Source organism: Vigna unguiculata, chromosome 6, assembly GCF_004118075.2.
Source record: "Vigna unguiculata cultivar IT97K-499-35 chromosome 6, ASM411807v1, whole genome shotgun sequence".
Taxonomy (NCBI): Eukaryota; Viridiplantae; Streptophyta; class Magnoliopsida; order Fabales; family Fabaceae; genus Vigna; species Vigna unguiculata.
This window is the reverse complement of record NC_040284.1, coordinates 26426721-26452457: the sequence shown is the minus strand read 5'-3', so window position 1 is coordinate 26452457 and position 25737 is coordinate 26426721. Positions and strand designations below refer to the sequence as shown.

The following is a 25737-nucleotide window of genomic DNA, read 5'->3' as shown; positions in this document are numbered from 1 at the left end:
ATATAGTCTTTTTAATTCAACTTTCATTTGAATTCAAACATGTTAAAGTTGTATAAACAATTTAAATGCAACTTCATAGTTAAAAAAATTGACACAATTTGGTATGTTATGTAATATAATAATTTAACAACTTAAAGGATTATTTTTTATCCACGTTTATTTTTCCAAATTTGTCCTCTAGATTAAAGTTCTTTTAAATTAAAATACTTATTTTATCATTTTTTAAAATTTAATAATTTTTTAAATTTAACCATTTTTTAATTACAAAAGTGCTTATAAAATAAATAAAAATATTAAAAATAAAAATATTAAAAATTACTCATATTTAATTTTATAATATATAAATGTATGTAAAGGATTTTTTGTGTCCACTTTGGTTTTTTCACTTTTATCTTTCAGATTACTTTTTTATTTAAATAAACAAAAATCGTCTGCTAAATAAATAAATATCATCAACACAATAAAAAAGAATTATCTATAATTAAATTGTAAAATTTATTTATAATTATTTTTATGATTATAATTTTATTATTCTTGGTTATCACATACAAAATAGCACATAAACATATATTTTCACTAGTTATAATAATAATAATAATAATTTTTTTATTTTTTTATTATCATTTAGAAAATGAAGACACTTACATTTACGTTTTTTTTTGTGTTTTCACTGATAAAAGTAAATTTAATCTATTTTATATTAAAAAAAACTCTAAATATGTTTTTCTAAAACTATGATAAGACATTTTCCGAACCTAAATTTAATAGCAGATAACGACTTTTTAATAAAAAAATTCTTTCTGTATAATAAATACAAATAATAATTTCCCAATTTTTATTTACGGTCGCAACAATATTTTTTATTTTGCAAACAAATATAAAAGTATATTAAATTAAAAAAAAAAAGTCACTTCTCCATTTTTAATGAATGTTTTATCACCAAATCATTTTCACTTCTTGTTTTCTCAAACCTTTCACTCTCTTCTTCTCCTCTCATTATCACGTGCTAAAGCAGGACAATGGAGTGTATCAAATCAAAGGCCTAATGGACAAATCAAAGACCTAATGGACAACCACCACACCTTCACTTACAACCTCCTTTTTTTTTCCTTGGCTATGTCAATGCCAAACCTCGTACAAAATCATAGGTTTTATTCGAAACCAGATGAAACCTTGGTCCAAGGTTTCACCGGATTGAGGATGTGCTTCAACGTTGAGTATGTCATGGTTTTCACTGAGGATCAACTTTTGATGTTAGAGAAGGACCACATGGCAGGGCTTTACGACATCACTGTGATAATATGGCTCGAAGACACACACTTCATTTTTATTAGTTTTATTTGGTTCATGCATTAAAGTTTTTATTTTGAAGTTTTGGGGTTTTTTAGAATGTAAATTAATTCCTATTAGCATGCAATGTAAACGAATTATTTTTCTTGTTTTTCGGTACAAGAATCTGGAAATCATGTGTTACTGCATTTATTTGTTCATGAACACGATAACAAGTTTTTAGGTTAATTAGGATGTGAGATTTAGTGAAGATAAGCTATTACTGGTATGATTAGGGTTGTATGAGTTTCAATGTTGTTTAAGATTTCTTTATTACGTTATATTCCGACTAAATTTTTCAACCCTCAGCACCAAAAGCACGTTGACAATTTGAAAAGGGTTTTTTCGAATTTGGATTCTTTTATGAAATTTTACTGTTTTTTAGTTTGTGTTTTCAAAATACATCGATAATCGTTAATTTTAAAATTTTAAAATATATTAAAATATTAAAATAGTATTTCTTTTTAATATACGACCGTAAAAAAAAAATTCAACAGAAAAAACTGAACTCGGTTTTTTCTTGTGAAAGTACCTTCAAATGCTTTAAATTTATTTAGGCAATATAATAGAATTCGAAGACTAACAAATATGATTCCAAATTTTATTTTAATTGTAACATTAAACATGAAGAGCATTGATAATATACTCTTAATTTCTTTCTAGATCCAAATGCCACTTCAAGAAAAAATTTAGGGTTTAAAATGGCATAATGGTATCAATACCCATTATAACATGCTCTGTTACGAATTAAAGTGAAATATAAAGACAAATTATGTACTTACAATCACAGTTCTTTCTATCCTTGTTACAAAATGATCAACTAACGATATGAGAAATACACTATATTGAAGGACGGGTTTTACGTAAACTTGGTCAAATCATCTAAAAAAAAGAACAAATTTTAGAATCATATCAGATAACAGATTCAATCCACATTTTAATAAGTTGTGAGAGATAGAGTTTTCACTTTACTTAAAATAGGATATTGACACTAAAAAAAAATTTAAATAATAACTAATTTTAATGATAAAAAAAATTAGATAAATTTAAATATTAATTTATAAATTAAAAATATTTATAATTAAAATAGTTTTTATTATGAATAATTGATGTTAAATTGGTAATTAAATAATTTTTATTATAATTTTATTTTTAAATTGGTCATTAATATTAATTATAAAGATTATAGTTATCAAACAAATTGATTTTCAAATAACTGTGATCATTTTTTTCATTGATAGTCAAAATCTTGATAATTAATATTAGTGATCAATTCATAATAAAACCTATTCTAATTACTATTTTAAAAATTAATTATAAATTTTTATTCAAAATAAAAAAATTTAATTATCAATAATTTGTAATTTATAAATTAATATTAAAATTATAGTGATTAATTATTTTTTATCATTAAAATTAGTCATTAATTATTTAAAAATTTTCGAGTAATGTTATAACCGGAACATTAAAATCAAACTATCTACACTCATGTAAAAAATTTCATCTACCAAATGTTAACCTTGCATTCCAGAATACTCATTACAAAACCAAAATAAAAAAAGAGGAGAGAAAGATTTCTTTTGGAGAAGAAGAGAATTACTGCATAAAGTGTATATTAGATTAATAATTAGATTAATCTACAATATGTGTTGTTAAATAATTCTCACTACTTGAATCAAAATATTATATTAATATTACAACACTTGCATAAAACCAATAAATTTTAGCAAGTCTTTTTACAACCGACAATAACTGGTTAAACCTTGTGTATACACAGTAACAACTTTATCAAACTTATCTACCCAAATGTTATCCTTCCTTCAGGGAATTCAAAAGTTCCTTGCAGACTATTTTTTTGGCCGTGTCCCTAAGTGCAGGACCGGTATATTCATACTGATGAATGTCCCCATCAGCTTCTACCTCCATTCTGTAATTAGTCACACCATCTTTGCGAGACACCACATCATATACAATTCTATAGCCTCTTTTCTGACAAACTTCATAAAATTCTCTGATCGGATGGAGCTTCAATGTTTCAGGTGTTACAAGGGGTTCCAAAAGTGGCCTTATGCTTTGCCACACAACCTCCTTATCATATCCTGAATCAACAAGAATTGCTCCAGCTACAGACTCTAAAATGTCTCCAAGTACCTACCACACCACAGAAAAAATCTCATGAGTTTTTGCAATGATCAACACATTGTAGCTCATCATCTGAGTTAAGAGAAATGTGCTGCAAATACAAGTTCACTTTGATGGTGATGATATATGCTATGCTAGCATAAACTCATGCTTAGACAACTAACCTTAGGGAGCGATGTCTCGGACTCGTATCCAAAAGTTGATGACGAAGACAAGTTCTCAAAATTGTCAAGTGTGACAGCAATATGCATATGCAGTTCTTGTGACGCATGGAGTACATGTTTGTGCAATCCATGCTTTATGATAGACCATGCATAACAATCATTATTCACAGAAGCTGATCTCATGTCAGTTAACTGACCAGGGACATGCCAGGATATTTATTGTACAAATGCCATGTTATCAAATAATCAAGCACTGAATCTCCCAGAAATTCTAATCGCTGCAAGGAAGGGAGCATATCATTCACAAATTGCAACAAGAGAAAAAAAAATTTGTAAGAATACTAGGAAACAAGATTGATCATGAGGAATGTGTAGAATTATACCATTTATGAGGTCACAATAGAATTCATGAAAGTTCATTCATACATAATAGATACATACTAAAGTCACTGTCTTGTTTCGGTATAATGAATAATAAGCACAGTAAGTAAGTACCTGATAACATCTAGGAACTTCAGGCAGCATGTAGGAACCATGGGTTAGAGCTTCCACTAAAAGAGAACGGTCACGAAATGAGTACTTTAATTTAGATTCTAGAAATTCCACATTTACCAGCTTCTCTGGTTGAATGTCAAAGTGCCTCTCATAGGCTATTTGATCAAAACTCACTTTAATCCCAACCCAATCCATAAACAACAATGCAGCTTTTTCACCACCAGTGCTGAGGAAGGCACCAATTAGTGCCTCAACAACATCAGCAATGATCTTCCGTCTTAATTTTCTTTTGCCATAAACATAATTCTTTTTCCCCTTGGTAACCAACTCTGTGAATTTAAAACTTCTAGAATTATCACCAGGAATAATCCAGACATGAGGATCAAAAGGCTCATTTCGTATGAAGCCCTGCCAATCAAAAGAATGAGGAATTCAGAATTCTGAATTTTGGATTTGATCTTTGATAGCATTCATAACATAACAGATGCAGAGGATAAAAAATGGAATAGAGAGAAAGTACCGGAAGTCCAGAACTGCACCCTAACTTGCAGAGAGCAGCATTGGATATGATCTTTTCCCGTTTCAAACTAAGGAGACCTTCATGGTGATTTTGATAGGTTTTAAACAGCTGTTGACTGGCAGCATATTTTAAAAATGAATCACCAAGAGTCTCTAGAGACTCATAATGAAAGGCCTCTTTGCACCTTTTCGTAGTGATTGCTTCCAACACCTACAATTTAAAATGCAAGCACCATTTGTGTAAACATCTTTAAAATACTTGACAGCTAGAAAAGAAAAACAAGAAACAGAATCATACATACATATTTTATTAAGGACAAATGACAGAAAGACATAAAATTGTCAATTCTGGAGAAAAACATCGAAATATAATAATTTCTAAATATAACAATGAGCAGTTATAACACACCTTGGTTGTTTGAATTTCATTCTCCGTGCAATGATCCAAGTGCATCTTTTTTAAGTTCAAAGCTCCAAGCAATGATTCAAGCCGATGCATGATTGATGGAACAAATGAGAAGGAATAAATTACACTATCTGTTATCGGTGACATTACTACAGAGCACAGTTCTGGGGGTAATTCAACAAAAGCATGGCTTGCTTCTGAAACAGAAAACACAAAGTTAGGAGTCAGATTGGATAATATATGGGTAGTGTTTGAAGACAAGTACTAGATGTAGCTGCAACTGTTGGGGTACATAATACAAGTATAATTCGGCATCATGATATTGATAAATAAATACAAGTATAATAGAAGCAGTGTGATACAAACCATATTCATATTAAGTTTATAACAATATTTCTGTGTGTATTAAAAAAGAAAATCAAAAGACATTTCATTCATATGTGGACAGCAAAGACATATAATTGGTCCAATCTCACCAAGGAGAGATTAAGGAACAAAATAAAACAAGCAAATTGAAAAATCAAGGGTCAGACCTTTTTCCTTTCGCTGTCTGAGTCCATGACAGTAATTTTTAACTTGAAAACTGTGTTTTGCTTTGAGAAGCCGCTGATGTTCAAATTGCAATTGAATACCATGACTGAAAATTGGGGAAAAGAAAAAAATAACCACTCTAGTGGATTAAGCAACAAGAGAATAAGCATCAATCACAAATAAGCACTTACTATTGTTCAAAGTACTTCTTGTATGTAGTAACTTCACCATTCCTTAGGATCATAGGCGAGTTTGTGTCCAATTCCGTTATACCAGTAGTGATATAGAAATAAATCTTACCAGCAGCATGCGAAGTACATACCAATGCATTATGTAGCTTGCAAGTGCAAACTAGACCACTTTTTGTACTTATGTGGGGTTGATGATACTTACACGTAATACTAGATGGATTTACAGAATTAATAACTAACCAATCAATGGTTGAATTTGGACGTTTACCATTAGCTGGAAGCAGAAGATAATCAATCTCAAGATCATCTTTCAAAAAGCTTTTGTCTAAACCATTTGTGAACTTATCCATACAATTGCCTATCAGAATTCTAAGCAAAGTGACCTGGAATTTCTTACACAAAAGAACCTGGAAAGAAAAAAACAATAAATACAGACTTTTCTTAACACTTCCAAATATGCCAAATACGATTAAAGGACAACAAGACAACATACCTGATTCAAGGAAAGACTAATGGTTCCTTGGTAACTTAACTTTACCGAGACACTACCTCTGTCAAAATCCATATCAAATTGCATGCATTCAATTTCTGGATCAAGCTTAATTCTTAAGGCAAGAAAAAGATCTTGCACACATGTATGATAGCAAAAATTTTGACTGAACTCCATCAAATAACAATGGTAAGTTGTGTGGCTACTATTTGACACACAATTGACCAATTCAAATGGAGCATAAATCGGTTGGTTTTCGTCATAAGGTTCATTCCCTGAAATAATGTTTTCATTAGGAATGCATTCAAAATGAACAAATAAGTTTAAAGGAAGGCAGTAATATAAGGAGGAGAATGAATAAGTCATGCAAGTTACCAAATTCCTCCACCTCTGCTTCTTCAATGACAATATCAGGAACAAGATTATCTGTCAGAGCTCCAATCTTGTGAAGTTGTTTGCATGCTTCAAGGCATGCATTACTCTTTAAGAGATTTTTATCACCTACATGAATAGGTTTTAGCGGGCAGCTCTTGGGCAGATACAACGTTCCCGTCTCTTTGTCCCACCTTGGAGCTGGTTTAAAGTACCTGAGAGTTCAACCCAGATGAGATAAATGATGAAAAACAAGATAAAAACAAAACAACCAGAATGAAGCAAAGAAATCATATCCGAGGTTCCTAAAATAAAAGAGATCAAACATTTGATAAGGGAAAAAAATGAAATAACTAACCCATCTGCAGGGAGCCGTGAGCAATACAAGTGAATCAAACTAATGCTAGAACTAAGATTTGCAAAGGCATCAGTGCTTGCAACGCGATAAGTTTCCTCATCAAATTGATCACTTTCTAAAGGATCACATGGAAGTGAAGAATGACGTAACGCCTCCTTCCTCATAATATCCCCACTTGCAAGGTATTTCTCTAGTCGAGAACATGTAGCTGAATCCCCACTACAATGTCAGAATAAATTAAAGGAGTTTAGGGAAATTTTACTTTAACTATGTATAGCTTGATAATTAGCACATGTGTAAGTACTACAGCAATAATGATACTGAGAATTGTAAAAAAGGAACTATACCTCTTAACTATTAATAAGTAATCTGAATTTTTCATTCTGGCTCGTCCTCTGGACTGTATAAAACTACACACTGTAGGAGATGGATCAAATCTAATAACTAGATTGCAAGTTTGAACATCTAAACCCTCTTCAAGAATTGATGTTGCAACAATGATGTTAACCTGCACATTCAATTTTGTTGTAGTTAAGACCTGCATTTGGTTATTATAATACAGTGGATTGATTGCTTAAGAAATCATCATACCAAACCCATTTGAAATTCTTCCACAATTTTATTTTGTTTTTTTCTTGACTGATTTTGCAATCCAAATTTGTGTCCAGCAATGAATTTGGTCTTCCAGCTGTTGATTGTTGGAAGTAATGTATTCAATAGATCTTGAAGGACAATGGCTGTAACGACCCTTTGCACAAAAATTATGCATCTTATGTCAGTCAAATCCCTGCAATTGTAGCATAGAAAGTAGATCCATAAAAGAGATTTAATCATCACGATAGCATAAAAAAGCTTACAACATTCAATCAGACAAAAACAATAGCATTATCTATGCCACTGGAACTGAATATACAATCAAAAGGTAAACTAGTTAGAGTAATGAATCTAAAAAAGATTAATAAAGAATGGGGTTAAATATATTATGCCACAGTGCAAAATCTCGGGTACAATAAGATCTTTGTGACAAAATTAATATAGGGTAAAGTGTTCAACGCCCATCCCAATCTGAAGCTAGCACTAACAGGCTTAGATTCCTAAATCTATGCTCGTTTAAGACTCACGTTATATCCCAAACTCTACCTGGTGTCACACAACATTTTAAAACCCAACATTATTTCAACTTTATACACTTTACCCTATATTAATTGAGTCAACATAGTATTGATTGGGACATAATTGAGCTGAAGAATGAATATTGGTGACAGGTAAATATTAGGTTAAATCCATCCAATGAACACCCCTATCCAGAGCTGAAGAATAAAGGAGAAATATGAGACTTCACACTATCTAACCAAGTGACCAATAAGAAACTTAAACCATCTTAACAAGGACAAGGAGAGCTTAGAGGCCAGAACATCCATAAAAATAACCCATATTACATGATTTCAGAACCACATCATAAATCTTTAAAAAGAAACCTGTTCATGATTATAACCTGTACTCAAGGAGAGAGTCAATAAGACAGCAAACTTTGGTGGTCAATAGCCCCATCTCCACATCAGATTTAATATCGTTGCCAATAGACCACTGAGGACCTTAGCAAGAAGAAAGCATTGTGTACAAATTAATTAATGCTAGAAATACAAGTAAAAGAGTTATACTTGAAATTTCACTATTTTTCTCAATGGTTGTAGAATAATTACCGAATGGTAAGTAAGTTTTAAGTGTCTGCACACAAGCCAGAATAAAGTTTTTAACGACTGTATCACCAGAATGTCCCCATGAAAATGATTCGTATTCATTGGATGACAAAGATTCTGCAGCCTGTCACATAAACAAACAGCTGTCGTCAATTATATTGATGAAACCTTGAAGAATCATGAGTCATGAAGTCTGTGCAGAAGAAAGGAGAGAACCTTGAAAGTCAACCAAACACCAAGCTCATCCAGGCAAAACATTAAAGCGCAAAAAATCTTTTCTATTCTTTTTTCTGCAGATTCAGCAGCTGATTTAGTGAAATCTGAACTTCTTAGAGTGAATCCATGCTGAGAAGCAGAATATCCATTGTTAGTAAACTCAAGAAATAATAAACTATGACATAAAGAGAGTAGCACCACAGAAACTCATAGTTCCATTTTTGACACATGGGGATGTTTCTTTTTATTAATTTTTCGAGTTTATATCAAAAGCTGATATCCTTAAATGTACACACCTGCTCTTTTAACATCTTGAGTTTCGATGCTAAGTCTTCAAATAAAGCAAATTGACTTCCACTGTCCCTATAAAACTTGAATTTTGGTGTTGATGATGGTATGAACTCTGCGAGGACATCTTCATTTACACACGTATACACCTTCATTACAAAATAGATGTCATACATAGCAGGACTATATGGTAGCACATCAACAAAAACGAGTAGTAAGCACATGAGAATAAATTATTCCAACCATATAGTCTCATTTCTTCAAATAATTAAAGAAATAACTTTCAAATATAGGTACAGGTTCAAATACCTCTAGGCATGTAAATACATTGGGTCACGAATTGTCACATCTGTTTCCTAAAAACTAGGAAAATAACTGCTAAAAATAACAAGAAAGTATAAAACAAGTTGACATAAATTTAATCTTTTTGTTACTTTCTCACAAAATCTATCACTTGGAGGCTCAATCAATGATAGTCTCTGTACTGTATCTATATACACATGGTTATCTTTAATTACAACAATTATTTATAATTTACACCAAGAATATAGTGGATAACACTCAAACAACACGATAACATGAACAGAAAGAAGAAAGTAAATAAAATTTTACAGCAGAGGGAGAAAAAAAAGGGCAACCTTAGAATGCATTAGTGTAATTAGACTCCGAATATTCTCTGACCAGGATAATTCCGAATTTCCAACTGGATTAAAAAAGAAAAAGAGAAAGGAACTCAACATCAGAGAAAGAAAAAAAATCTGGCAATTCAAGGAGGTACAAATTTTCTCTAAACTGAATACCTTTCGACTTAATTGGAGATGCAGTCATCCCAAAAATTCGAGGGAGATCAGAGACACCTAACTTTAATTGGTGATGATAGAACTCCTGCAAGAGATCAAATCTTACAAAGGTAACTAACAAACTCATGATGCAGATGAATAACAAGCAAAGATCAACTTACAATACATGGTTGTAATTGTCCTCCAAAAAAAAAGTTACAACTCTTATAGAACAAAATAAAATCAGAAAAATCATGATAGTATTGAATAAAGTCAACAATTTAAACTATAGTCTCAAGTAATAAAGTAACACGATCAATGATACATCAAATTTTCAGAAGCCATGCAACAGGTCACACCACCTCACTACATCCATTGAATTTGCTATGATGGGTTTTTTGGTATTACTCTTGGTAGACACACGGCTTTTTGATGCAGAGCATTTAGCTATTATGAATGTTATTGAAATTGTTCATTGAAAGAAACAGTTAAATTTGACGAATGAGAGTGATAGTACAAACCTAGTCCATCATGCATTCACTACTTCTAATATTGTTTCATTAAGACAACCTAGATGGGATTGTGAATAGCACAGTGATGCTAGTGCATACTTGTTTTTAAAAACAACATCAAGTCCTTCTTCAAATTATCTTGGAAAATGCAGTAGTTCAGAGTGCAGATCAATTACTGACTCGGTAAGTTTACTACAATTTATGACAACGACGTATTGAAACCAATGAGATATTTGGAAAAACACAAATATTCAACAAGAGTCACAGTGAAGATGATTCAAAATAAGCCAAAAAGATAACATATATTATCATGATAAAAATTAGTAAGAAATTCAATGACGCAAAACCAGTGAAGAGGAAAGAAGGAGACATATAACACTCACAGTCATGATGCAGGCGTAAGGGTGTTTACCCCTAGCATGATGGCACTCGTCCATTATTAAAACCTTAATCGTGTTCAGTTTGATGAAGCTATGCCTCAGGCAATTCAGCAATATTGCAGGAGTCATGACAAACACCTAAACATTGAAAAGAATTTCTTACAGTAATTACCAACTATCCATGCCGCATATAAAAATAAATTTCAGAAACAGCATACTAAAAGTAACAAATGACTCAATGAATATCATATTCAAGTCGACTGAATAATAGAAAAAAAGAAAGCATTTGTCTTCATACAGCTAAGAACAGCATCTTTCAGTCTTGATAGAAATGCAAAAATCCTCACCTCATGTTTTTCCATTTCTTGTTTCCACGTAGCAGCGTCCCAGAAGTCAACTCCAATGGCTCCATAATACGTTCCCACTTTTAAATCGGTGTGCTTTTTCACGACTTCAGATTGCTAAAGTGAATCAATAACAACAAGTTAAAAAGGCAATGAATACAAAAGGCTAAGAAGCAAAAGTAATGATCCATCACAACACAAGACAATCAAATAATGTATCTCAAATTTGCAAAAGGCATCATCATCACCAGAGAAAAAGTGACATACTTGAGAAACCAACACAACTTGGGGAACCAAGAACACAGCAATAGAAGAAGAAGGCTTTCTCAGATGATGAGCATAGCTGCGAAGAAGCATGATTGCTATCAAAGTCTTGCCGGAACCAGTCTCCAGGTACACTATGGTATTCTCACGCAAAGCATTATCCAATGCTTCAAGTTGATAGCTATCAAAAAACAAAAACCAATCAAAATAAATGAGAAAGAGATTATAAAAACAATAATAATACATCGCACTCAACACTAGAAAAGTTAACAGCAAGATCTGTGTATTAAACTCACCTTCTAGCAAAAGGAAGAACATCACGTGTATTGTTCTGCTGCTGTGTGTTGTCATATATTTCCCCCGCGAGTGCTTCTTCCATGGTCTGTTTGTCTCCTTGATCACCCTGCATTCAAATTCCAGTGAAAGAAAAACACCCCATTAGAGAAACGATCTTCTCCACATCATGGAAGATGCAAAACGGCATAAAAAGTTAAACCCATTACTCAACGAACTGATTAGAATATGGGTAGTGCAAAAGACTCAAGCTTTCCCTCTTAGAAGTTTGAGTGTGTATTTAACAGGTTTTTGGAAACAAATGCAGATACTACTTCTTCCACAAGCAGCTTGGGAGAGAAGGAATGCACACGTTGCAAAAAAAGAAAGGCATGGGGTCGCTTTGACTCTGACTTTAAACCAGTTTGGGAAACAAAAAGCGTCGTAGGACAATAATGAGAAGGGTAATGTGCCACTGTTTTCACTGACACGTCAGAGAGCAATATTTGGTTTAGCATTTTTTTTACTGTTTGGTATAAATAATGGTCGTGTCTTGACCACAACAGAGAGAAATATTTCTTCTTTGACAGTTTTCAGAAATTCAAAGTTGAATAATGACTACCTCTCTATTTTCGTCACTGTCTTCTCTTTTTCTTTTTTCCCGTCGTGATGGTATCGAGTGTGGATTCATGATTAAATGGTTAAATGAGAATTGTATCTGAAGACAAAATTTGGAAAAATAGAATAAACACAGAGAGTATGATGAGAAAACTTTGAAATTTAAGCACGAGAAATAAAATACATGATAAATTAAATTTATGTTTTTAGCAATTCAAATTCATATCTCAATCTTTAGAAAATAAGATAAAATATATTGTCACTTGTGTTTTTTTATCTAGTCATGTCTTGTTTTATTATTTTCTCTTTTTTCTTCTATACCAAGTCAAAAACAAATCTATTTATTGATTATCTATTTCTTTTATTCATCATTAAATTTATCTAATTTATTCATTACAAAAGATATATATAAAATAATATCAGATCCACAAATAAACAATTAATCATCCATTTATTATCTATCAAGGTTTTTTTCTATTAATAAGTAGTGAGCGAAAATTAATTTAACCAAATTTTTTTCCTTCTTAAAAATTCAAAAACTATTTTCTAAAGTATTAGTTCAAAATATATTTTTCACTTTCTTAAAATATTTTTTTTATGTATAGATTAGATATCCATCCAACAGAATCTGTTAGTGGACGGATTGGATCGCATCTTTATTAATAAAAAAATTGAATTGAATTGAATTGAATATTTAAGTGATCAAAATAGATAAATAAAAAATTTATTCAAATTATTATAATTGGGAATAAAATCTATCATGTTAAGTTTTTTATCTTTAATCTATATTTATATATAAAAATATAAAAAAAAATTTCCTCTTTTATGTCCACATTTCATAATTTTAACTTTACCCTTTACAATATAATTATTTGTTAAATTTTTAAAAATTAAGGGTTACTTTTATAAATATTTATAAAATTATTTACTACTTTTATAAATTTTTATAAAATTATTTACTTATCTCATTCTTTTTTTTTCCTATTCATCAACAATTATTTTTTCATATTTTTTACTTTATTTTCGGTATATAATTTTATTTTGTTTATTAACTTAATAACATTACAATATCATTTATTACTAATGTAATATCATGCATATTAGAAAAATGTATACACAAGCGCGCACATGTGTTTACGCTAGTTAGCGCTTAATATATATATATATATATATATATATATATATATATATATATATATATATGTGATTATTGTATTACAAATTTTGTAAATTAGTTGTTAAAGTTATTAGGGTAAATTTGGAAACAAAATCGAGTTTTGACACATTTTTTTATTGTTGATTGAAAATTACAAAGATATATAGGAGACTCGTTTCTTGAACCACAAAACAAGAACTGTTATGTTTTCTAGTCAATCAATCTTCAAAACAGTGAGTTAAGAAACATGTTATTGTCATTTTTCTGATTACAATACTATATACAATACTATAGATCCATTTTTCTACTTTTATAATTATTCTTAACTTTAACCCTAATTAACGAAAAAAAATTTCCTTACCAATGAGAAGTTGCAAATCTTCGATGTTGAGTCTTAAAAAGAGTAATTGACGACTTTGTCCCTCCACGATGAATGTGAATTGTGAATGAATAAGGTGAATCACACTAAAACACCCCGACAGTAGTTCTTAGATAGATATAAAATCTAATCTATGATTTTCGGAATAATCAACTCTTCACAACAATCACTGTTTTTGAAGACATAAAAAAGAAAAAGAACTATGATAATAGATCTAATTTGCAAGCGGCGAACTAGGTTTAGAAGAAAGTATTGTTAGATAATTCTTCATATATATATATATATATATATATATATATATATATATATATTTGTTTATTTATTTATTGTTTTATTGTAACTTACACTTAGGATAAAAATATTATAATATGTCAGAGAGTTTTCAATTAAATAAATGATATATCATAAAAGAATAAAAATATAATGAAAAAATATGATTAAAATATCTTAATGAAAATAATAAATCACATGACTTGATTATATCTAGTTTATATATCAATTTTATAAGATTAAGTTAGAAATTTATTTATTTAAAATCATATTACAAAATTTATTCTAACAAATGTCAGGTTTTACAGAGAGAGTTTCATTAGGGAGAACAACACCAATGAGATCTGAGCATAACCACATAGGACACTGAAACCACTCTCAACCCAAAACCTTAAAGCAATGGGTTGATGGGTCTTGATTCTTATATAGTGTTCTACTTTTTCATTTTTGGTCAATGTGGGACTTAGATTCACACTTGAATTTCTAAGAACAAAATGGTTAATGTTATTCTATCATCCTATCATACTTGAATTAAATCACTTTTAAATATTTAATCATATACATGAAGTATTTATTGTAAATTTAAAATTTCATATCTATAAAAAAGATTACGATATATTTTTTCTTCATAAACTCTTAACACATGCCTTAAATTTAAAGTCAAATTCAAGAAAATAGTGTATCATTCAACACAAATGAAATCACATCACCTCTTATTAATATCATAAACAACATTAAAAATATAATCATAATATATATAACATGTTAATAATATTAGGATGATTGAGTCAATTAATCTAACTCCATCAAATAAATAAATAACTTAAACACTATAAATATATTAACATTTTTATGTATGTTTTCTTCATTAATTATGAACCTATTACATTATTAATATTGTATAAGTTGTTTTATTTCTTAATTACATATTTATTACATTATCAAATTGCACATACCCCCACCCATCCACTCAACAAAGAGGCAATAGAAGTAGGTATGAATTTTATTAGAAGATAAAAATAAATTAACATTTTTATGTATATTTTTGTTCATTAGTTATGATTTTAATACATTATTAATAAGTTGTTTTATTCATTAATTACATACTTATTACATTATTAAGTTGCACATACCCCACCCACCCACTAGACAAGGTGGCAATAAAAGTAGCTATGGATTCTATTAGAAGATCAAAAGCATGAAAATGTATAAAAAGACACATGATAACATACTGAAGAAAATAATTGGGTCATATAAAATCCTCTGGCCTCATGTAAAAATATGTAGTCATATATAAATAAGATGCAATTAATACGAATATCATTTCAAAAAACAATCTCTTGAGATTCTATCACTAATAACTATTTATCATTATTGATATCGAGTTATGATGCAAACATTACAAAAAAGAAAAAATATTTTAAAAACTTTGATTCGTAAAATAAAATAATATTATTTGATTTTCTTAATTATCATAATAATTAGTTAAATTTATTTATATTTGAGTTAGAAAAAAATACACTATGGGGATGCTTGTTATGGGATAATTTTGTTTTATAGCAATGATTGTGATTTTCTGAAAAATTATTAAATTTATTTGATATAATTGTTTTGCTGCTATGAAGAAAAAGAAAAAAAGAACTCTTTCCGAATAAAAAATAACTCATATTGTATAATTATTTTTAAAAGATATCTTAGATGAAGTAAAGAGAAAAAAAAAAGAGAGAGAATGAATAATGATCTGTGAGATTGATTCGAGTTTATTTCTTAACAAAATATTATATATTTTCAATATTCTATTTGAAATAAATTTAAAGAAATTATTCTAAAAATTATATTTTGAAATTTCTATCATGAAAATAATTTTTTGAAAATTCTTAAATAGTTTTCATCGAAATCACTTCTAAAAAAGTAAAATAAAATATCATTTTAAAAATTGTGGAGATGCAATTAAAAATTATAGGGGTACAGAAATAAAAAGACTCTGAAGGTATAATAAAGAGTAATATAGGCCCAATTTTTGAAGCCCAAATATAAAAGATGTCACAAGTGAAAAACGCCGGCCCAATAACCCCAACGGCTAGTAATTATAAAACGGCTACTTTCTTTTACAAATTTTTCTTTCACCTTTCTTTTCTTGTTTCATTTTCTTTTCACTTTCTATCGTTGAAGCACTCATTGCCGGTGTGCTTTTCCCACTCTGTTAAATTGGTTCTCTTTCTCTCTTTCGCCTTCAAACCCTTCAACTAGAAGGAAGAAGAAGAATAAGAAGTGGGGTTCTCTTCTGTTGAAGAATTCAATCTTAGTCATCTGGTTAAGAAAGCTCTTGTCACCATGCTGTTTGAAAGAGGCTCGCCGGCGAGGTGCTTCATGACGCCGCCGCCGCAGCCGCCTACGCCATGGAAGACAATACGTTCACGCTCTCCCAGTGTGCCATTTTCAGAGAGAAAGAAATCACCAAACTCTGTGAATAAAAGTGATCTTTTTCATATAATTCACAAGGTCCCTTCTGGGGACTCACCTTATGTTAAAGCCAAGCAAGTTCAGGTAACGTGTTCTTTTCTTCCTTTCTGTTGTTGAATTTGGCTGCTACTTCTTTTGGGGGTACATGCTGTTCTTGCATGTTCCTTCACTTCTTGGTCTCGAGGTTATTTTCGCGGGAAAGAAAGATTTTGTAACGTTCATTTTCTTTTGTTCTTTGGTGTTTCTTTTTTGTTAAAGAATGTGATGTGATAGAATCCAAGGGTCTAAGTAATTAAGACCCGCAGTGTTTTGCCATTGTAGAATTCAGGTTTTGGGTGTGAATAGGAACTTGAATTGTTAAGGGATTCATTGGTTTATTTTCTTTCTTTCATTGGTTTTATTAAGGGATCTGAAAACTTGACTGTTAATCTGATTTTTCATTTACAGTTAGTAGATAAGGATCCGGGAAGAGCAATTTCCTTGTTTTGGGCTGCCATCAATGCTGGAGATCGTGTTGAAAGTGCCTTGAAGGATATGGCCTTGGTGATGAAGCAACTGAATAGGTCCGATGAGGCAATTGAAGCCATCAGATCTTTCCGTCATCTTTGTCCTTCAGAATCTCAGGATTCTCTTGACAACATTTTGGTTGAACTGTTTAAGGTAAAAGTTGGTGGATCCTCTTTTGTTTGTTGCTGTTTTTTGTATCCTTAAATGAATTAAACTTTAAACCGCTTATGTCTGTTTTTACAATCTTGCACAGTGGGGTAATGCCAATGTTGCTGCATGTATGTTGGTATACCTAACATAGTGGGATAAGATTACTATTGTTGACTTGTTGAATGTATGTTGGTGTATATTTGTATATTGATACACCTCAACTAGTGGGATATGACTGTTGTTGTAAGTTTTTATATATGTTGGTACACCTCGCCACATAGTGAGACAAGACTAAAATTGTTGTATGGTATGTTGTTGATACAGAGATCGGGCAGGGTTGATGAGGAGATCGCCATGCTTCATCACAAGTTGAAGCTAATTGAAGATGGCATAACCTTTGTGGGAAGGACTACAAAACAAGCAAGGTCTCAAGGGAAGAAGATTCAAATAACTGCTGAGCAAGAGATATCAAGGTTTTTCTTTAACATCCGTTCTCTTTTTTCATTTTTCATTTTAACTTTATGGACCTTGCACCTTTTACTTGACTTTGAATTTTTCTGTACTCTTGCAGGATACTGGGTAATTTGGCCTGGGCTTACTTGCAAAAAGAAGACTATAAAACTGCTGAAGAACATTACCGGTGAGCCTTTAAGATGCAATGAAAATGGAGTTTATTTTTTATCTTTTTCACTTTGAAGAGAAACCTAACAGTTCCTTGTTTGTCTTTACAGGAAAGCATTGTCTTTTGAGGTTGATAGGAACAAGCAGTGCAATTTGGCAATATGTTTGATGCATATGAACAAGATCAAAGAAGCAAAGTTTCTACTCCAGGCAGTACGCACCGCTACAAAAAATAGAAAGATGGATGAATCGTTTGCTAAATCCTTTGAACGCGCTTCTCAGATGCTGATTGAGATAGAGACATCATCATCATCAGAGAATGCATCATCTTTAACTAGAAAGAGCTCTGATAGAGTTAAGAGTAGGACAGAAAACCAGTCTGACACATCTGAGGGGGATGTATCTCATGCCAGGAGGAGATTGTACCAATCCCCTGATCCTGGTAGAAGAGACCTGAATTTGTATGTTCCTTGCACAAAGCCAAAAAGATGTTCATGGGGCTTCAACCATGGACATCGAAGGGAAGCTTGGGGAGATGTCCATTCAGATTCTAAATCTTCATTTGGGACTCCTTCTACAGATAAGCATGTCACAAAGATGCTGAACTCAAGAGAAAATGGTTTTTCTTCACCTGCCAGTGAAAAGTGGAGGGCAAGTACACTGGAAGATCCTGCTATACTAAAGCATGAAGATACAACAGTAACAAGTTCTGATTTGTTACACACTTTGAATACAGAAGCAGCAGTGGAGTTTAAATCTTCTGCAGGAGACAGTGGCCATAGATCTTTGATGTCAGAATCTTCACACGCCATGGTTGAGAATGATATCGATGACTTTGCTTCTGGAAATGGAAAACCACATGAGAAGAAGAGTTGGGCAGACATAGTAGAAGAAGAACAAAACCAGGAGAATGACTTGTTCAGTTACATCAATTTTGATGGTGAGGACGGTGTAGAAGTGTTTAATGATGAAAATGAAGACTCCAACATAATCTTTCAAAGTCCTTGGCCACAGAATCAGCCTGAATGGTCAAGCAAAAAGCTTGAATCTTTGGAACAGAAAGATGGATACTGTGCATCTGGGAGTGCCGTTTCGTCAAGGAATCCAACAGCAAGGCGTTCTCTGTGTTTCAACCCGGAACTGAGTTCAGAATCAGCATATTCCATTTGCACATCAAAATCACCAAAAAAAGCTTCAGACTTGGAAATCAGGGAGTCATTGGTTGGGGAGAAGAAGCTAACAAGGAGAAGCAGGTTACAGGTGTTTCAGGATATTACTCTTCTCCCTGAAACCCCCCGATTTGTCTAAGATTTATTTGTCTCTACACAAGTATCCTCATGGATGGGGAAGGATCACATTGTTGGCTTAAATAAGGATCTTATGGATGGAGAAGGATCACATTGGTAAGAGTTATTGGTTTAATTACAGGATCATGGATCACATTTATTGAAAGAAGTTGTCCATTATGGTAGCTTATTCTTTCATTCATACTTTTTTTTTATTTGTAACAAGTTCTGCAGATTCATGTTCATCTGCCACAATTCCGGGTTGTATTGAAACTGGTAGAGTGCCAATATTTCTTGTACACTCACAGATTGTTCTTCAATTTTCTAGTTTCATTACTGACATTATGCACTGCTCCTTCTACAATGAATAGAAAAAAATGTGCTTCTCTTTGTTCTATATTAGGATTTGGAAATTATTTTCATCTTTATCGAAGTGTACAAGTTTCTGCAGTGGGATTGAGACTGGAAATGGCTACTTCTGGTACACTCAATATTTGCTTGCTTTTCAATTTAAGTTTATCATAGACACCACTTGCACCAATTTTCTCACAATCAATGAAAGAAAACTAGTATGCATTGATCATTCTACAATCAATCTCTGAAAATCCCCTTTTTTTTGCCTTTTATAATTCAGATAACCAGTTAGTGAGACATGCAATTTTGGTAGAGGTGTCAAACTACGGGTTATCTCATTACATAGAGTTAAAACGAATTAAGTTAACTCTAGAAATTTAGTAATCTGACTGAAACACCATAAATTGATAGATTAAGTGAATTTAATTATTTAAGCAAAATTTATTCTGTGAACTTATTGTGGAAATTACCTTTAAAGATGACTACTACTAAATACATGAACACTTTAACAATAGATTAAAAATAATATTAAAAGAATAATTAGAAGTTAATATAAATGTAAAAGAAACTATTAAATCACGGAATACTTGCCATGGATAAATTATTTTAGGATATAATTTTTGACATTATTTATCATTGAATGATATTAAAATAATAGTTTCAGACTCCAAACGTATTTTAATTAAATTATATAAAAACCACCTATTTCATTGAGTAAACTTGAAATAATGAAAATCTTTTTTTTTTATAAAAAATGATCGTGCAATACTAATTAATATTATTTTACAATCAATCAAAACGTTTTTATGTGGAGATCATGCCCAATTTTTACACTTGGATAGCAAATTCAAGTTCTTATTCCTTTAAGTGAAAGTTTAATTTTGATATGTTTTTTCCTGTAAAATTTTTTACAATGTAAAAAACTTTAGAAATCATTCCACCATCATTTTGAAAAGTATATTTAAAGTGTTTTTCCATTAATTAACAGTATAATTTTTCATATTAGCAATATATTAAAATTAAACCCTTACAACGACTATTATAACATTAATAGTTTTAATTATACATCATTCTATAAGTGAATAAGAGAACAATTGTTTATGCTATCAGTATATTTTAATTAACTTAAACAGCTTTTACACATTCTTTGATTTTCATATCAAATAAAATTAGCACAATCTTTTTTATTTTTCTAAACTTTCCGAGTGATGACAAAAACTTCAATACTTGAAAAATCAATCATCAACTCGTAACCTTAAATCGAAGCGAAGCGAACGTAGCAGAGTGGTCTCTCTCAGTCAGTCCAACTCCGACCACAGAAACATTTCAACAACGTTGTCTACCACCATGGAATTTGCACTTACAGCTTCTAACTGGAACCGTTCTTTGATTCGAATCCAAAACACTAGGCCACGCTTCGGTGCCACGCGCCCCACTGTAGTACGGTGTTCTATCAACTCGTATCGTTTGTCCAAACTCACTCCCTCTGAGCTTCAGAGTCTCAAGAGCCGACCCCGCATCGATTTCTCTTCAATTTTCGGTGTGGTGAGTAATGGGCTTTTCTCTTTCCCTTTCCTTTCAGATGGGTCATGCTCAAAATTTTTCCTTTTCTTGCCCCTTTCCAGGTTAACCCCATTGTCGATGATGTTCACAAAAGGGGGGACGTTGCAGTTAAAGAGTTCGACTCTTCTTCTTTGAATGCCATCTATGATCTTGTTATTGTTTGTGTGTGGTTTCTTACCTTCTTTGCTTATGTAACTTCTTCACCTTTGTGTTTTGTAGGTATACTTCAAAGTTTGACAAAGTTGAACTTGAAAAGATTGTTGAGGTTGTCTCGGATCTCCCTGACCCCGTGGTATGTTTGTTCAATTTGCATACCTTGTCAAGGCATGTTTGATTGAAAAAGAAGTATTTGTTTTAATTATTTTGCTTTTACTTTCAATTATAAAAATGTCGCCTTATTGTATTTCTTATATTCAACTGTTTGTATATCAAATACTGTCAACCAATTAGAAATTGTCATGCATGATAAGTTTATTGAGTTTTTGTAAAAACTACTTTAAAACTCTACCTAGATTGGTTGACATTATAAAAATATCTCAGTGCATAGGAATTGATCTTTAACTATCTTAAATACAAATTTTTGAAAAGAAATGAACAAAGTAAAAATAGAAACTCTCTCAGTGCATAGAAATTGATCTTCAACTATTTATTAGTTTTTTGGTTGAAGGATGTTCCTCTTATTTCTATCCACTTTCTGTTTTAGTGATGTTGGTTTGGGTGCAATTATTATAATTTTGGTTTTGTGCCTTTTCTTTTGCAGCTTGATCCTCCAATTAAGGAAGCTTTTGATGTCGCCTACAACAATATTTATGCATTTCATTCTGCTCAGAAGTCGCCTGAGAAAAGTGTTGAGAACATGAAAGTATGTCTATGCTCTTGCTTATACGCTGGCTGGCTAGGTTGGGTGGACGACCAGGGGCTTAATGATTTAAGGCTGCATTGACACTGAGCATAATTAAACTTATTCTTCTGTGTTATTAAGTCAAAATAAGAAATATTTGGTGGTAGGATATAATTAATGTAGCTAAGCCTTGCAGCATTATCTAGGAATAGTTAAATAATACTAGTACTGGGAAGATAGAATGCATATAGTATCTTTTTCAGTTGTAATTATGTACTTTTTCTGTCCTTTGTAAGTCTCTATCTTTTAATTTTTTTTAAAATTGTTTTTATGTCATGTCATGTCATTTGGTTATTAGGCCTACATGTTTGTTTGTTCTCGGGTTCTTCTTATTACCCAATTTATGTGAATCTTGAGTTTTCTGAAAATCCCAGGGAGTCCAATGCAAAAGAGTTGCAAGAAGTATTAACTCCGTGGGTCTTTATGTTCCAGGGGGAACTGCTGTATTACCTTCAACAGCTTTGATGCTTGCAGTTGTATGTTGAATAATATTTCAGTACCTCTTATGTCTTTGAATATTGTATAATTTTGATATTTACCTTGCCCGATTTAGCTGATGGTTAATTATTTTGTATACCAGCCTGCACAAATTGCAGGATGTAAAACCATTGTTCTTGCAAATCCTCCAACTCGGGATGGCACTACATGCAAGGTGTTTATCTATTTTGTATGAAAGTTGTAGTTATGATGTTCTTCTTGTTCTGACCACTGTTTTTCTGCAGGAGGTATTATATTGTGCAAAGAAGGCCGGGGTAACTCACATTCTCAAAGCTGGAGGAGCACAGGTTCGAAGCATGATAGTATAAGATAACATTTATCTGGTTTTGTCATCTGAATCTACTATTCGTTATATTTATCTTTATTCTATATGTTTGTATCATTCTTTATAAATTAAACCGTGATTCATATGCCATTTCTCTTCATTGTAGGCCATATCTGCTATGGCTTGGGGAACAGAAACTTGTCCAAAGGTGGCTAGCCTCTCCTTTAACCAATCTTTGTTGTTTGCTTCTCCATGATAGTTAATGGATTCAACTTTATTTCGTACTATTTGTTTTCTCTGTATTAGTAATTTAGTATATCATATTCAAATAGCATTCTATTCACGATTTGATATAGTGAATCTCATGCCATGATAGAATATCAAACTTATCATAACACCCCTTCGTACTTGTTTGATCATTTTAATTTTAATTATGAATGTGATGAAATTTGCAGGTTGAAAAGATTTTTGGCCCTGGAAACCAATATGTCACTGCTGCAAAAATGATACTTCAAGTAACCATGATTTTATTACATTACAATATACGATCTATTTTCTCTAATACATTTTGTTTGTTGAATCTTAAATCTTCTTCATCTCTTTACCTTTTGAAAGTCTTCTGCAGAACAGTGAAGCCATGATTTCCATCGATATGCCGGCTGGCCCATCTGAAGTTTTGGTCATTGCAGACGAGCATGCAGTTCCTTCTCATGTGGCTGCTGATTTGCTTTCGCAGGTTCAATAAGTTTTAATAATACCTCCTATTTGTTTTACTTGCAAAACATTATTCATCAATTCACATTCATTATGAAAATTTGTAATCTTTCATTGTCATCAGCTTAGATACAAAAGTCATGTTCTAAAGTAATTTGCATGTTATTCTTAAAAGCTTTTATTTCTAGTTTCTACAGAATGATGTTAGTTTCCAAAATTCAATATAGCGTGAACTCATAATACGTGTGACATATAGGAAATAATAATTAATTGAAGATTAATCACCATGTTGGAAAACAACCAAATTATAAACTATGGAGATGGGGTATAGAAGCATTTTCTTGTTTGTTTGTTAAGAATCTGATTATGATTTAGGGTTCTCTTAGTAGCCATTGAAGGTGCAAATACACTACACTAGAGTAAACATCTTGAACACTTTTCTTCGATTAAATGTCAATCTGCACAAACTTAAAATCGTACATAAACCTTAAACAAGACCCAAACCTCCTAAAAATCCAGCTCTGATTAGAAACAGTATATAAAAAATGAATATGATGTTCAAAGTCACAAACGGGCATGCTTCTCCATCATCCAGCCAAGATATGACTTGAGGTTGATAAATCATCCCTTTTTGTCTGCATGCATTCTTTGAAGATGATTCGTAACCTTGTAAGCTTCTTGTATACTGCCAATGTATATACTTCTAATTACAATTTTCAGGCTGAGCATGGCCCAGACAGTCAAGTGGTTCTTGTGATTGCTGGAGATGGTGTGGATCTGAATGCAATACAGGAGGAACTCAGCAAGCAGTGCCAGAGTCTTCCTAGAGGCGAGTTTGCCTCTAAAGCTCTGAGCCACAGTTTTATTGTGTATGCGCGTGATATGCTTGAGGTCAGTCCTGTTATCTTGTTTCTTTGTTGACCTACTAAAAGCAGAGTGACTTGATCAAGATTAAGAAGTATCAAGGTAGAGAGAAGAGAGAAGAGAGGAGAACAATTTCTTTGGAATAACTAGACCAGGCTGTTAGGTTTATGTGCCTGTATTTACTCATTGTATAACCAACGTGATTATGCATAATATTGATTATACTTTTGTCGAGGAGCAACATAAGCCAGTCAAATTATCTTATTAACCCTACAGTGGTTTCCAAAAACACTCTCCTTGTTAAGAGAAAATCAAGAGAAGAATAAGTAAGATAGGTCCACCCTAAAAATACAAAGTAGCTTATTATGCACCTCTTTAAATGTGAAGACGCTCTCTTGATAGGTCATAACTTTCTCTGAATATATTTTATTTATTTTTCAATCAACTAATAGTTATTGTTAGAGTTCCGAAAGTAAAAGTTAGCTTAGCATCTTTCAGGCTATCAATTTCTCAAACTTATATGCACCTGAGCATCTAATTATCAACGTGAAGGATGCAGAGAAGTGGGAGAGTTTTATTGAGAATGCAGGTAATGCTGCCTATAGATTTCCCTTTTATTGTTGTGTTTTTTTTATTATTGAGGGATGATGGGCTTTTATTCCTTGTCAAAGATACTTGTGTCTGCAATCTCTTAGAGGATCAAATTCCTTTCTGATAACCTTATTTTGTATCGTTCTAATGGCATGACAGATCCTAGATCTAAATGTTTGTTGCTGCCTCTGTAGGTTCTGTGTTTTTAGGGCCTTGGACTCCTGAAAGTGTTGGTGATTATGCAAGTGGCACAAACCATGTCCTTCCTACTTATGGGTATGCGAGGATGTATGGTGGTGTGTCATTGGACTCCTTCATGAAGTACATAACTGTGCAGTCTCTCACAGAGGAGGGTCTAAGAAAACTTGGGCCATATGTAGCTACCATGGCTGAAGTTGAAGGCCTTGAAGCCCACAAGCGGGCAGTCACCTTGAGACTTCAGGACATAGAAGCCAAGAAGGTTTCAAGATGAGTAATGCTTCAATCCATTGTTCTCTTTATCTCCTGTAAGCTACCAACTTAGTTTTTGCAAAGCCTAGGGCAATTTGCATGATGAGATTACCTAGATTTAGGTGGTATTAATAGCTAGAGGTTATCATTTCAAGTTCATGTAACTATTATTGGATTCATATTACAAATACCACTGCCTAATTAGGTGATCTTAGCTTTTGATCAATCAATAAATGAATCCTATATATTTGCTGGACCATTATTTTCCTGATAAACCTCTATGCCAAGAGTGAAGTGAACTCTTATAAGACTAAGGAAAATATTTTCTTAATGA

At 31.9% G+C, this 25737-nt stretch overlaps 2 protein-coding genes and 1 pseudogene across 2 annotated transcripts; 2 read left to right on the top strand and 1 right to left on the bottom strand.

Moving 5' to 3' along the window:
• Window positions 1–2942: 2942 nt before the first annotated feature.
• Window positions 2943–12118, bottom strand: LOC114188808 (annotated as a pseudogene).
• Window positions 12119–16328: 4210 nt separating this feature from the next.
• Window positions 16329–19670, top strand: LOC114187480 (protein POLLENLESS 3). Its single transcript, XM_028075741.1, has 5 exons — window positions 16329–16723; window positions 17087–17299; window positions 17621–17769; window positions 17868–17936; window positions 18028–19670. Exons 1-5 carry the CDS (start codon window positions 16511–16513, stop codon window positions 19223–19225), a joined length of 1842 nt encoding a protein of 613 aa, XP_027931542.1. The 5' UTR covers window positions 16329–16510; the 3' UTR covers window positions 19226–19670.
• Window positions 19671–20771: 1101 nt separating this feature from the next.
• LOC114187955 (histidinol dehydrogenase, chloroplastic-like) lies at window positions 20772–25669 on the top strand. The gene is made up of 13 exons (XM_028076402.1): window positions 20772–21102; window positions 21183–21235; window positions 21340–21412; window positions 21881–21982; window positions 22396–22497; window positions 22602–22673; window positions 22744–22806; window positions 22951–22992; window positions 23240–23299; window positions 23410–23520; window positions 24219–24389; window positions 24861–24951; window positions 25148–25669. The coding sequence occupies exons 1-13, from the start codon at window positions 20905–20907 to the stop codon at window positions 25423–25425; spliced, it is 1416 nt and encodes a 471-aa protein (XP_027932203.1). The 5' UTR covers window positions 20772–20904; the 3' UTR covers window positions 25426–25669.
• The last annotated feature ends 68 nt before the right edge of the window (window positions 25670–25737 follow it).

Coding starts and splice junctions, on each gene's coding strand:
- LOC114187480 (XM_028075741.1), top strand. CDS start 16,511: ATGCTGTTTGAAAGAGGCTCGCCGGCGAGGTGCTTCATGACGCCGCCG. Junction 17,300..17,620: donor TTTTGGTTGAACTGTTTAAG/GTAAAAGTTGGT, acceptor TTGTTGATACAG/AGATCGGGCAGGGTTGATGA. Junction 17,937..18,027: donor ACTGCTGAAGAACATTACCG/GTGAGCCTTTAA, acceptor TTGTCTTTACAG/GAAAGCATTGTCTTTTGAGG.
- LOC114187955 (XM_028076402.1), top strand. CDS start 20,905: ATGGAATTTGCACTTACAGCTTCTAACTGGAACCGTTCTTTGATTCGA. Junction 21,103..21,182: donor TCTCTTCAATTTTCGGTGTG/GTGAGTAATGGG, acceptor GCCCCTTTCCAG/GTTAACCCCATTGTCGATGA. Junction 22,498..22,601: donor CAGCTTTGATGCTTGCAGTT/GTATGTTGAATA, acceptor TTTGTATACCAG/CCTGCACAAATTGCAGGATG.